General features: G+C 39.8%; 1 protein-coding gene across 1 annotated transcript in view; it reads left to right on the forward strand.

Annotated features, from left to right (window-relative positions):
- LOC124182460 (putative uncharacterized protein DDB_G0277255) overlaps positions 1–13,142 on the forward strand; it is a 34,274-nt gene extending 21,132 nt beyond the window's left edge. The window contains exons 3-6 of the mRNA XM_046569773.1: positions 8,922–9,178; positions 9,549–9,612; positions 11,161–11,409; positions 11,870–13,142. Of these exons, the coding sequence (XP_046425729.1) occupies positions 8,922–9,178; positions 9,549–9,612; positions 11,161–11,409; positions 11,870–12,229 (930 nt within the window). The 3' untranslated portion in view covers positions 12,230–13,142. The remainder of the gene's footprint in view (positions 1–8,921; positions 9,179–9,548; positions 9,613–11,160; positions 11,410–11,869) is intronic.
- The last annotated feature ends 221 nt before the right edge of the window (positions 13,143–13,363 follow it).

The raw sequence follows: 13,363 nt of genomic DNA on the forward strand, positions 1-13,363 counted from the left end.
CGCGATCACGCTCCTTGGAAAGTTATGTTCGATAAGGGTGGAAAGATTTTATGGAACGACTTATTCAGTTCTTTGTGTACTCTGCTTTGACCGTTTCAGACTCGACTTATAATCCTCAACGTTTGCACAGCCCACCGTTTTATCCCTCTTATTTTTACTTACCGTCGCTGAGGGTTCCTCTCCTTTTCAGGTGGCCGACTATATGTAAGACAGGCTGCGCACGTGTCCGCCTAGATTTCTACTGAACAAAAACAAGGAATGGAAAAAAAAAGAGAAACAAAAACGCGGACTTTTAAGAAAAAAAAATCCCTCAGGCTCCACTCACCGCAGGACTTACATCCTGTGCTATTTCATTCCGCTTCTAGGAACGGAAGCAGTTTGGTTCCCTTATATATTCAGCCTTCGGCTATTCAATCTCGTTATGTTTTACTGGCATGTCCCAGTTCCGACTTCAAATCGAAGGTATTTTATTCAACTCTTCTACTATGATTAACGTTTAAGCAACAAATGATGTCTTAAGAATTCAATCGCACGGTGTTAAACCAAAACCCAGCAATTGCTTGGCGATAAAAAATAGATTCACCCGTTCCCCTCTCTCATTCAACCCTGATTTTGTATTCATGGAGAGATGGAGGGCGACTAGATTTTATTATTCACACACAGTACGGCTGAAGACGTCGACAGATAGGGAGATAGGAAGAGACGCAGATACCTAGTCAGGTAGGTGGCACGTACCTGGGTATACACAGCGACACATGTCGCTGCAACACCGCTGCGGCGTTATTCTCCATTCCAAAAAACCCCATCGCATACATCACTAACATTATTTTCTTATTCAGGAATTGCTGAGGTATACACTCAGCGCATGTATCAAACTGCGAACACATCTGAATCTCTGCGCAAAATTGTGCAAAGAATATGATTTGTGAAATGAAAATCTGCTCGTATATCAATCGATTAACTATTCTTACATATTTCTTAGTGACTTCACATGGTTTATAGATTTCGGATAGTCCATAGACAAACCGTCGAAGACTTTCAGAATATCAGGCTAATATCAATTTTTGTTCACACCTTTGCCACCGGTGAATTAATTATTTTCTCATAAATCTTACTGATTACACTGCGGCTTGTGGGTTTCGCATAGTTTGTGAATGAACTATCCAAGTTGTCCAGTTAGGGGGATTCGGTTTTCAATGCACAGCGTGTACGTTGCGGTTTGTTAAAATATGAAACGAAACGAAAGCATAAAAAGAACTTCGACTAGCTGACTGATTGTGAGTGACTGACTGACTGGTCAGACCCCGGCGACTATTTACTACTCATCGTCAGTTGCAGGGATGCCTGCCTGCGTTCCTCGATGATGTATGTATGTACACGCGTATGTATGGATTTGTCTACAAGCGTGACATGTGTCGCGTATCCTTCTCTCTCTTTTTCCTTCTCCGGCTCCGCATAATTTAATGTCAGCAGAACGCACGACCATTGTCTACTTGACACTGTACGCTGTCCAACTCCCTTATTCGTATTTCTCTTTTTTTCTCAGTTATGGAAATTCTAATATATATGTATATAGATATATAGATGTATGTTTTTTTTTTTTTTCATAAAGAAGAATGAGAGGAAAGGGTAGAAAATGGTTGGTAGGCGCGCCACTTGTCAACCGTGAAACCTGCAGATGTATTCTTGTAACACAAATTACAATTCATTTCACAATCAATTCGTCGCAGGATACAAATCACTTTTTTTCATCGTATTTATGTATGTAGATTTAGTGTACAGATGGGAAGTTCCACGACAATTCATTAGGGTTTGATACTTTATTATTCCTTATTTCTTCCTTATAGTATCTCGATTTTGTCCCTACAGTGTGATTCACATTTATTCATTATTTTGGCACCCAGAATAGATAAATGTTCAAGTAGGTGAATAGATAAATAATTCATATTTTCATCATAGAAGTAAATGTCGTACCATGCGTGTCAGAGGAAAGTCTTTTCCACCAAAGTCACACTATTTTGAGAACACATGCTACACCATTTTTGGAAAATTTCGAGGCGGCTATTTGTGCAACGGATTTTTGAAGTGTTATATTTCTATCTGATAAAAGGCGTAGAGACAAATTCAGCGAAATCTAGATCGTAGAATTCGGACAGACCGTTCACGAGGTATCCTTTGAATTTTGGAGCGAGCACGAAACGCTGTTCGCGGTTTGAAGTGAGGCGAGTTGCGTGCAAGTCAAACTTCAAATTGTACTAACTCATAAACGGGTAGTCGAAAATTCAGAAGTTTGGGCTCGTTGGATGTGTTTTGATTTCTGCTATACTTAAGAACCATAAGGCAGGCCAACTCGATATGACAAAAATTGCGTCTGCCAATTGTTTAAAAATGTTACAGTGAAATCATAAAACTAACGATAAAAAAACTTTCCCTTTTAAAGGATTTTTGCTGTAATTTTCAGTACATTGTCCGAGTGGTCAGAAAGCGAGCTTTCGAATCTATGCCAGGGTTTACTTCACCTTGTGTTTTGCGGTCGTATTAATTCAGGGCGAATAGAGAAGAAAAAGAAACAAAGTGAAACCCTCGTAAATTCACACGTGCATATTATGGTACATACCTATACGTGTACACGTGTTCTACGTAACATGCAACTCGCATGGGGATTACACATTAAATGAATCGTGGGAGTCAACTCGGTTGATATTGTCAGTAATGACCCGCGTTGAACGCAACGCAGCTGGATTGTAAAACTCGTGAAATTGAGGTGAGTAGGAGTTAGAAATAAAGGCTTAAAAAAAACCTTAACGAAGAACAACAACACTGAAATGAATATAGAAAAATGAAAATATTAAAAAGCGACCTTGTCAGGCGGCCGAGGGTCGCCGCTTATTACGCCGACTTAACAAATGACAATTGAATTATTCCCGCGGACATCCGGCCCTCTTAGCGCCATTAAAATTCAGCCTCCAGTTGGCTAATATAGCTTCTTCGTTGCACCTTTTGTTGTCCCAGTTTCGTACGGCTGTATAAAAATAGTTAAAGCACATTTAAAAAAGTAGAGATCAAGAACCCAAGGATGTGGGAGAAGAATTAAAAAACCACCAAAGGTCGTTCAAATCATATAAAAAAGATAAGCACTAAACCGTGATTTGATTCACGCCATTAACGATCACAAGTTTGGATTTTATCGTCCAGGTTGTTCGAAACACGTATCGGAGATAAAGCAAAAAACTGAGTTAAGTCTGGCCTCTCGGTTTTGTCGCTGGAAGCCTCAAAGTGCCTGAAAATAGTTGCGGTCATACGAAACTCGAGAGAGGTGCTTCTCCGCCTTGGAACCACAAATTTTCACGCGTTTTATAGCGATTCGACTGGTCGTGAACAGGGTGGCGACATATGGACCCCATACGAAATATTTCGAGACCATCTCAAAGGACAACTTCGTACGAGTTCTCAGTTCCAGCTGTTTCACTTATCATTCGAAGTGATCGACATTACTGCTGCGGTACACGCCTTGTACCGGTAATTACACAATTTCACTTTCGCAGTAGTGTAGCAATGGAAACGAATGGTTGAATGATCGGTATCAGTTCAGAATGATCGATAGATCAGTGAATTGGTTCATTAATCAGAACGAGAGAGAGAGAGAGAGAGAGAGAGAGAGTAGCTTTACTTTAAAAAGTCAAGAGTACTCTTTTTATATTTCAACGGTAAATTTTTTTCCATCAGTTTCTTCCAACGTCGACGCAAATTGAAAAATGGTACATTGGTCACTTTGTCGATGGCGTCGATTCATCCATTTGGTCGAAATATTGCATCACACTTCCAAGTATTTAAGTAAGAATATGACTTGAGAAAACAATGAAAACTTTTTGAATTGGAAGAATTTTCATCGTAACTACCGACGTATGGCCGAAAGCTGCAATCTACTTTGCGAATTTCGGTTTTCCTCGGTGTGGGTTTATCTCCTGTACCTCCATTAATTAAGGGTACCTGATATACATCATACCGAAAAACAGTTGCCGAGCATATGTACGCCAGACTTTTGTACAGGGTTCTAAAAACCCCGGGCTGCCGAGTGTTCTCAAGTGCTGTTTGCTCATCCCCTCAAGAGCACGAGAGTCGGCTAATTCCGAATTACTAATAGTGCGAAAAGCAGATGTGCGGCTCCATCGTGACGAGGAATCGAGATAGGGGATCAGGATCATCTGTGAATCAGAATCTAGAAACGGGAATCGTCGCCAATTAGTTCTGCGAAAGCTTTTGATTACGATACTGCGGCACGTATTTCAAGGGATTGCGAGAACTCTTAAGGCCAGACTTTATGGCTCATATCCGTGACGCCGGATCGCCGGTCATTTTCTTCGGCACGCGCCCGATCCTCGGGTCTGGTACCAACAGATATCCAAACTGTTTCTTTTTTTAATTTCTCTTCCGTCATATTTTTTTACTTCAGTCACAGTCAACTTTTGACAATGTTTTTAATTGAACATTCCTCACTGCGGAAGTGTTGATCAATAGTCGTGAAAACCTTTTCAAGTTCCTTCAACTAGCTGAAACCTTCAAAGTTTTTGAAAATCATTAGAGAATATGGATGGTCAAGTCTAGTCGTACCTTACTGGATACCTATGTGATTATATGAATGGTGCGAATCATTCATGAACTAAGAGAAAAATCATTTGGAATGATCACGTGAAATCTTCTGAAAACAGTAGTCCAAAAAGAGACCCAAATTCTCTGTTTAAGTTTCTGGAAATCACGTGAAAAAATCTTTGAACAAGGCACTTTCGGCATCCAATAAAATATTAGGACACAATGAATACAATGAATTATCCCTCAATTACGCTCTGCGGGGATTCTGAAATGGTGTTGAGATTTTGAAAACTTAAAAAAGAGCCGATGAGAATGTAGTAAAAATGGTTAAAGAATGGTTAAAGAAAATCATTGACCAAATGTTGTTGTCATCTTGAAACGGTTAACCGACAATTACACCATCCAAATATAGTCGATGAAGTGCGTATAGTGTTTCAGTACCGAACAAAAATAAACAAATAACTCAAAAAACGCACAGGACAAAAATAGTCGACGTGGTTTTCCAGCTTGTCTCCAGTCGCATCTCCACCGGGTGTAAAGTTTTCGACTCGGACAGTAGTGACAAGCAACAGACGGTTCGGTGCTCGTTTGCTCACGTCGCCCACGTCCGTTTCGACTCTTGAAGTCTCGGTGGTTCCTCAAGATAATAGAGAGAGAAGAAAGAAGAGAGCTGCGCCGCTGCACGGAATCGCTTTCGGGGACCGTTCGGGGACCGCTCGGGGACTGTTCGGTAGCAACAGGCAGCACCTTTCTCAGCGTAGTGCAGGCTGCATGGAAGCCTACGTGCTGCCTCAGCGCGGATATAAACGACACCGCTGGGTTTGGGCCTAACCCAAAGTTAACACGCCTATGAACCCTGCGATTCGGAGCAATTTCTGAACGCCTCACCGTCTCTGATTGCACGTCCCGCGTCGCCCGTTGCAGGTAACGTTTCGTTCCTTCAAGCAGCCCATGCCAGACGGAATTGTGTTTACGGCCATGGCTGATATGGCAGCCCGGCTTTCGCATAACGCGTTATCGCTGTTTACTTAGGGCGACATGCTACACGGGGTGTTCCGTTTTAAACTAATCGTTAAAACGTGTATACTTCAAGTTGATGGAAGTATTATCTTAAACAGAACAAAACAATCGATTCAAAGTTTTAGGGTTCCGACTACGAACATAAAATCGGAACATCGGTTATTCTTTCAAAATAGGTTGTTTTTGCTAAATTGATGCAAGGGAAATCGTTTTGTTACGATCAAACTTCCTTCGCTACAAATTTAGGCGGTTTCCAATTTTTTTAATCGATGATTTTCCATCGAGTTGAAAATTGAACTTCACATTTAAAAAAAAAAATGCTGGTAACGTTTGTGTTTTTGAATAAGTATAGTAGTAAAGAGGACATTTAGTTCGAGACCTCAAGACCGTAAACTACTTGCGAGTGATACCTTCAGACTGATTTATGATGCAAAACCGAAGTTTGAAAGTTTCGCTTTTACGTTTCAAGTACGATTCTCCTCAAATCAAAAATAGCTAAGTGCTAAATTTTTCGATTTTTAGCTGCTGCTTTCTTCAAACTTTGGAGCAAGCTGTATATCAGTAAAAAATTCAAAACCCCAATAATCCATGTCAACAGCTGGAAGTTAAATTATAGCGGAAAAACAACAATTGTACAGACAAACTAATATCGCAGCTTTGCCGCCAGTGCAGAATCGTCACAACTTTCCTCTAAAACATGTTGCGAGCAAACCATTTACAGCTAGAGAGATACCTTAACAACTCGTTGAAAATGAGGCGCCTTTTGTGCTCTCAAACTTACACTGAGAAAAATTACATTTGTTACAGTAACTAGAAAAATTCGGTAAATCAGGTATCGTTAACAATACTGTAACAGCTATACAACTAATTTTCATTTTGTACCTAGAACTGTATTTTTCGATCGTGGTAAAAAATGAAAATACTTAAGGACTGAGCGGTAACCGGAACTAAAAACTTCTTTCAGTGTACCGATTGTGATCGGTCACTGACAGCGGGCCCAAAACAAGCGATCACGACTTTCTGCGGCGGTAAAACGAACGGTCGATACTATAGCGAGCTCCGCACTGATGATTGCGGCTATTGTCCGAAAAGACTTGAGCGTAAATTTACCGCACATTAATGACCGCACTGCACTGTTGTGGTAACAAGTGGTTATAATTATAGCTCGTAATCTGTTCGGCGTGATAAGAAGCGTACGATACGCGGGATGAAAATATATTACCCTTGATGCGGTCGTGAAAAAAGCTCTCATCCCTCTCCGGCAGTGTCGCGTTATCGTCGGCGATGCGTGGAGCGTGGAAAAGTTAGCCTCGTTCATTCCGCAGAGTGCACGAGCACTGGTCGATGACCATTACGATGACTTCTTTGCGGCGACCGCGACGCCAGGCGCCGTATAATAATCGCTGTGGAATTTATCACGGTGATTAAGAAACGCGGAATCAAGAGACAGGATACAAAAGTTGTGCGGTGTTCTTTTCTGGGTGCAGCACTTGCGGCTAGGTTTCATTAACCCAGCTCGAGTCATCCTTACTTTTCTGCACACGTCATCGCATCAACGCTCTGCTCGAGTTAACTTCGTGCAAGATGTTTTGGGACACGGTGGAGAACGGAACAGGAATTACATACCGAGTCAAAAGTCAATGTTCGATTTGTTCTGCAGTGTTTCTATAATGCAATCGCGGATGTTCGGGTTTTTCGGCTCGACGAATTCGATCCTGATGTCGAAAATTCAAAATAAACTTACTCAGCCTAAATGAGCGTGATCGATTTTTCTGACGATAAATTTCTTCGTGTTTTATAACGGTACAATTTTTAAGTTGCAGTTCCAAAAACATGAATTTTGAAGTATAGTGATTTTTCGTCTCAAATATGCAGATGCATACATTAAATTAAAATCCTACGATAAAAATGCAAATTTCAAATTATCGGATGAATCTTAAAATACTATTTTTCGACTTTTGGGGCTTGCTGAAGTAAAATTTAGCGTTGCAGATTCGAAAGTTTTTACGATTGAAGTAACAATGGAATATCACTCCCATTTTTGAGTAGCGACAAGTGATGTATCGAAGAGCTACCGTCTGTTCCTCGCGTGTTGGCCGACACAACGCACAGCTGCAATTGGGCCGCAAGTGCATATGGAAGTAAGATGAGCGGCACGCAGCGCAATATTAGGAGGAGATACTATGAATAGAGAGGCGTGCATGCAGGGTGTTCTGGCCCGTGTCATCCGCACCTATTTATGGTAACCCGTTGGCTTCACCCTCACCGGGGCTTGTCGGCAAAGGGTTGACGGCAAAACGACACCCAAACACCGAGGCGAGGGGATGGCGTCTTCCGCGTATGTCGCGCGTTTAAACACGGAACACAAAGCACGTTCCCAGCCCTCGCTTTCGGTTAATTGGCGGCTAATTGTCGACCTCCTCCTCGAGGATGTCTCGAGAATTTTTTTCACCCCTGTCTCTCTCCCCCTCTCTCTCTCTCCACCCTGACTTAACCTAAATTTACATAACCTAACCTCACCTAACCTAACCTGCAGATTTTTCAGTCTTGGCTTTTTAAGCTAACCTAATTTTGTCTTACTTGAGCTATTCTAACCTAATAAAACCTGGAATTTTTTTATTCTTGTATCTCTGATCTAACCTAACCTGCAACTTATTTCATTCCCGCCTTTCCAAGCCAATCTAACCTTATCTAACTTCTTGCAGTCGAACCCAATTAAAGTTGGATTATTTTCTAAATCCTTGTGATGTTAACTCAGCTTTAGCTGTGATGACATAAACTGTAATTTTTTTTACATCCTTTGTCTGCTGACAGCGCATAATGAATTGTTTTTGCTGTGAAAAGTAGTCGAGATATGTTCGTGATATTGGGATTCAAAGTGTAAACGTGACTAGAGCAATATGACGTCGTAAATTTTTATAAGCTGATCATTTCAAATACATTACACGGATATTTCGGGTCAGAAAACTGGGGGCAACTGCTCGTAACTTTGTTTAATTACTTTGAGTTGTTAGAGAATGAAGTATACGTTGAATAGCAACTTTTATAACCAAATATGATGGCATCTATCAATATATTCAATTTCCAACACCCCATTTTCTATTTCTGGCTGTAAGACTCGACTGCACTTAAAAAAATTTCCACCTCTGTTAAGATCGGATAATTTGAGTGAGGTATTTATAACGATCCACATAATTTGAAGACTCAATAAAACTTGTTTTTAACGTTTCCAGATGAAATATGCAACCATAAGAAATGAAAAAATTCTCACCGATTAAACATTAAAAAAACAATTCCTTTTCTGATTTTAGACCACCATCAAAGTATACGCGAACTGTTTGCGGCCCGATATCGAGTACAAAACGCTAAGCATCAGCTACGAAACGACCTGTCGAGAAGTGGTTCAAAACCTGTTGAACAAATACAGAATGAGGCACAGAGATCCTCGCCTGTTCTACCTCACGATGGAGGTGACCGTGAGGAGGGCAAACGTTCGGACCGTTTTACCCCTTGACGAAGATGCCAGCCCTGCAGTCCTGCAGTCCTGTCATCCCCCTGGCGATTCGAGGTGAGTCAAATTTTTTTTTAATTCAAACGCAACTGAGAAAGAATAATGTAAACGTAAAAACGATTGCCTGTCAGTTTGCCCTTTCTGAAGAATATAATTTGTAACCTGTTGTATTAATTCGATCGACTAAACAAACTTGGAAGCTCGGAACTTCGAATTGTTTGTTAAATTTATGAATCGTATTAATCAAAAAATTTCAGTTTTTGAGACAACAGATTGAATATTGAGTGAATCGGAAATAGTGTCTACTCATTTAGGACTTGAAACTATAACTGTATTATAATAAAATTGAAAAACACTTTTCACAACCGAACTTATTCAATCTGATTAAACTTACCTAATTTTTTGCGTCCGTTTCTTTTTGTTATAGATTTTCGCTACAAACCCGTCGAGGAGGTCTGGTCAAGATATACGATAGTGCATTGATGTCTGGGGTAAGTTTATACACAACAATAGTAATAGTAATATTGTTAGTAAAAGTAGTAATAATAATTATCGAACAACGTATATATTATAAAATTTACGAGCGTGTAATTGAAACGCGACATTGATTTTCACATCGTTGAACAATCTGATTTGGAACTATTTCATTGTTGTAAAGGCCATTTTTGTTTTCACTGGTTCTCTGACCAGCGTTCTATTCACCTTTTCGATGGCGACTTCTTCTTGATCTTGTTATTTATTTATATATGTATATATATATTCCTTTGTCAATCGTACAGAGAGCCGATTGAGAAAGCCTTCTGTGTAAACGTGCGAAGGTAGAAAAAAGGCCGAAAGGTATAATATACAACACAGATATTGCAGGAGGCGCTAAAAACTGCGTGGGAGCGCTGTGCACGTGTGTGTGTGTGTATGTAAGGCGTAATCCGTGTCTGACTACGGGGCACGGTCGGGAAAATAAATAACGAGGATTTCTCGGCATTGCGTGTTATACACGTATAGTACCCATAATACCATTTGGTATACGTACAGGCGTATGAGCTACCGCAGCTACACGGAAGTTTAAAAACAGGAATTCTTGTATATTTTGTCTCGCTGATGGTGCAATGCACCGCCCGTGTCTCGCGGTACCCAGAAACAGTAAATCTAGCCACCCCGATGAAAACAGCAGCAGGTTATAGCCTTTGTGCTGTCTCCCCCTTTTTAAAATCCCTCTAAACTAAGAAAGGGGAAACAGTCGACAGAAGATGGAAAACCGAGTGAAAAATCGGCGACCACGTGTGTTGTATGTATTCGTCATCCATTTATAATGCCGTTTCGTGTATACATTGGATCAGAGGTGACGTGAGCTGAAAATGAGTAACCAATTGATTGCGTTTAAATTATTCACCAATCCGCAGTCTCTCAGCATGTATCATACAATAGGAATTACGAATTTTATTATCGCAAACCGATGGAGAGCGACTTCAGGCACTTGCCGATAAATATTTATGAAAAGTCGAACGCCTTGCTCGCTGCAGTTTCTTGGAAAATATTTAAAGCTAGCTACGCGGTATATTTTTGTACGATAATAATAACGATGTATGCAAAGTGCGTAAATGATTATTTTTAAACGTCGAGATTTCTGCAGGTTTGAAAAAGTGTATAAGGTTGTTCTTAAAAAAAGTTTCAATCGTAAAGAAAAAACATCCGTTTTGACAGGCAAATGAACACGCGCGTGCGAAAAATCAACATGGACACCGTTTGCATGCTTGCGATTTAATTCCGTTTATGAAATCATTTCCATCCCTCAAAACTGATCAAAACTAATTTGACCCGAAGGAGAAATATGACAAGATTAGTTCAGTCATCGTTTGAACCTGTAGTACCTAGACGCATACCTGGAAACCGATGGTCAAACGAGTTGAATGAATCGCATAATCTCCGCGTGTAACTTGTAAAATTGCGCAATTAAACGCGGAATGAAATGAACCGTTGATTTCTTACTCTCTGATTTCCTAATCCGCTATAAATTGGATCGCTGATTGATTTTGTTGCAGTCAAAGTACAAGAGCCTTTTGGTTTCCGAGCACACGACAGTTGACGAGCTCATCCAGATGCTCCTGAGCTGTTACAGCTCGAGCGAAAGGGTGGAGCAATTTTCTTTGTACGAAGTGTGCGAGGGCGAAGAGTACCAAAGAAAACTTCACCCGGACGATTCACCTCTCAAGGTTACACAGAGATGGACATCCATCGATAGGCACCTTCGCATAAGACGAAATCCTGACTACAATCCTTACAGGAGAAAGGTAATAAATATAACACTATGCTGTCGTTTCTACTTTTATTTACGTATTTTTTTCTAATCGTTTAGTGATAGCAATTTTGTGATCTGCACGGCACATGGAAGTAGTTTTTTTTTGTCTGTAAAGAAAAATCGTTAGGTTAATATAGCGTTTGAATTGCGCAAAAGCTGATTCACGTTTGAGATATATTTTACAAATATCAGCGCACAAAAAACATCGTCAAAGCTGTTGGACTTATATTTTCTGGCATTTAGCCCACGCAGACTAAGATATACGATGAAAAACCAATTTTGTTGTTAAATGCGAGTCAGTTAGTGGAGTATATGTTTCCTGCCGCTAGATGGTGGTTTCTAAATTTGAAATTCGAATTAATAAATCACAAAGTTGAATATCTCTTACAGTTCATCGCCTCATTGTCCGTACGTATTTTTCAAATTTTTCTCTTTTTCTCATTATTCTCCAGAGTATGTGGACTTCGGATTCAAGTATAACGATGGCGATGTCGAAGCTCCAGCTGCACAGTAACAAGCAAAATCATCATCACAACCAACACCTGCACCACCATAACCATAACAACAACAACAACAACAACAACAACAACAACAGCAGTAGCAAAAATAATCACAACAACAACGTACATCGTCAAATTCATCAGAATAATAACGTAGGCGGTCACGTGCAAATGTTGCCCGTTCAGCAATCCCGTGTCGTTATTCCTCATGTTTCGCAGATCACCAAAAGCGTGCCATCGACACCTTTGACCGGAAAGCATGTATCAGCTAGTTCCGCTTACGCCGACTACGAAAACTACTTTTACATATAGATGCGGTTACCAAGCGATGATTATTATCAATACAAAAAGACGGTGAAATTGATGGAAAGTTATTATGGTCACTGAGTCAACCTTTCGGTGGTTGATGCAGTTTTTAAAAAATTGTAACCAAACTCAATTCAGAATAGTACCTTAATCTCGAATTTGGAATGTCAAACATTGAAAAATCATAGAAAGAAATGTTATGGAAATCTGCGGATTACTTTTAGTGATTTTGGCCCGCCATATTGGAGCCGTCATTTTAAGGTTTTCAATCGGATTTAGTATTCGACATCAAAGATTCAAAAATCCTATAAAACCCCAGAGTTTGAAATAAAATTTTACCAATATTGTGTAACTTATAATATATCGAATAACGAATCTTGATCGGTACCGAAAATTTAATCTGCCCAGAGCGAATGAACCTAAACATTTCTTTCAACAAAAAAAGAGATGCGTACGTATTTTGACGAATTCAGGCAAATCTGATCCTGCAGAATAAAGAATTGATCCGCAAACAGAATCCGAATGGCAGTTCTCAATTTCCTGTAAGATCGATGCCTGAATGAGATTGAGGTTTAAAGTTAAGTCTATGAGGTGATAGATGATAATTGTAAGCAACGGATTTTAGTCAGTATAACGTATATCAGTGTAGGTAAAAGACGAATGAGTAAATGTTGAAATGTTAGAACCAAAGTTAGACGTACCTACGGCTAGTTTGCGCTTCGTTATAGCGCGCCAAAACCTGGCAAGTCGAGAAGGGTCCATTTTTTTCATTTGTTTTATTTATTTTTTATCTTAAGTCCTTCTCGACTCATGTGCGATTGTGGTGTCCAAACGTGCATAGCAAATCGTTAACTTATTATTAAATGCAACAGTAAATCAATTTAAGTTTCTCACGAATAATATCGAAAAAGAAAAACGGGAAAGTTAATGTATCACAGTATTAGATTGACGACAAATTTCCTCTCATTGAATTTTCAAGAATATGTTAAGATTTAGAATGAGAATTTTTTCTTTTTTGATTGGAAAACAACATTATCAAAGTAAGCAAAAATGAAAACATAACATCTCGTGCAAATTTCCGATCGAAATATTCTGATCGAATTTAAACTAGCTGATCTGCGTTCAGTTTACGATTATCAA

This window comes from Neodiprion fabricii, chromosome 5 (assembly GCF_021155785.1).
Source record: "Neodiprion fabricii isolate iyNeoFabr1 chromosome 5, iyNeoFabr1.1, whole genome shotgun sequence".
NCBI lineage: Eukaryota > Metazoa > Arthropoda > Insecta > Hymenoptera > Diprionidae > Neodiprion > Neodiprion fabricii.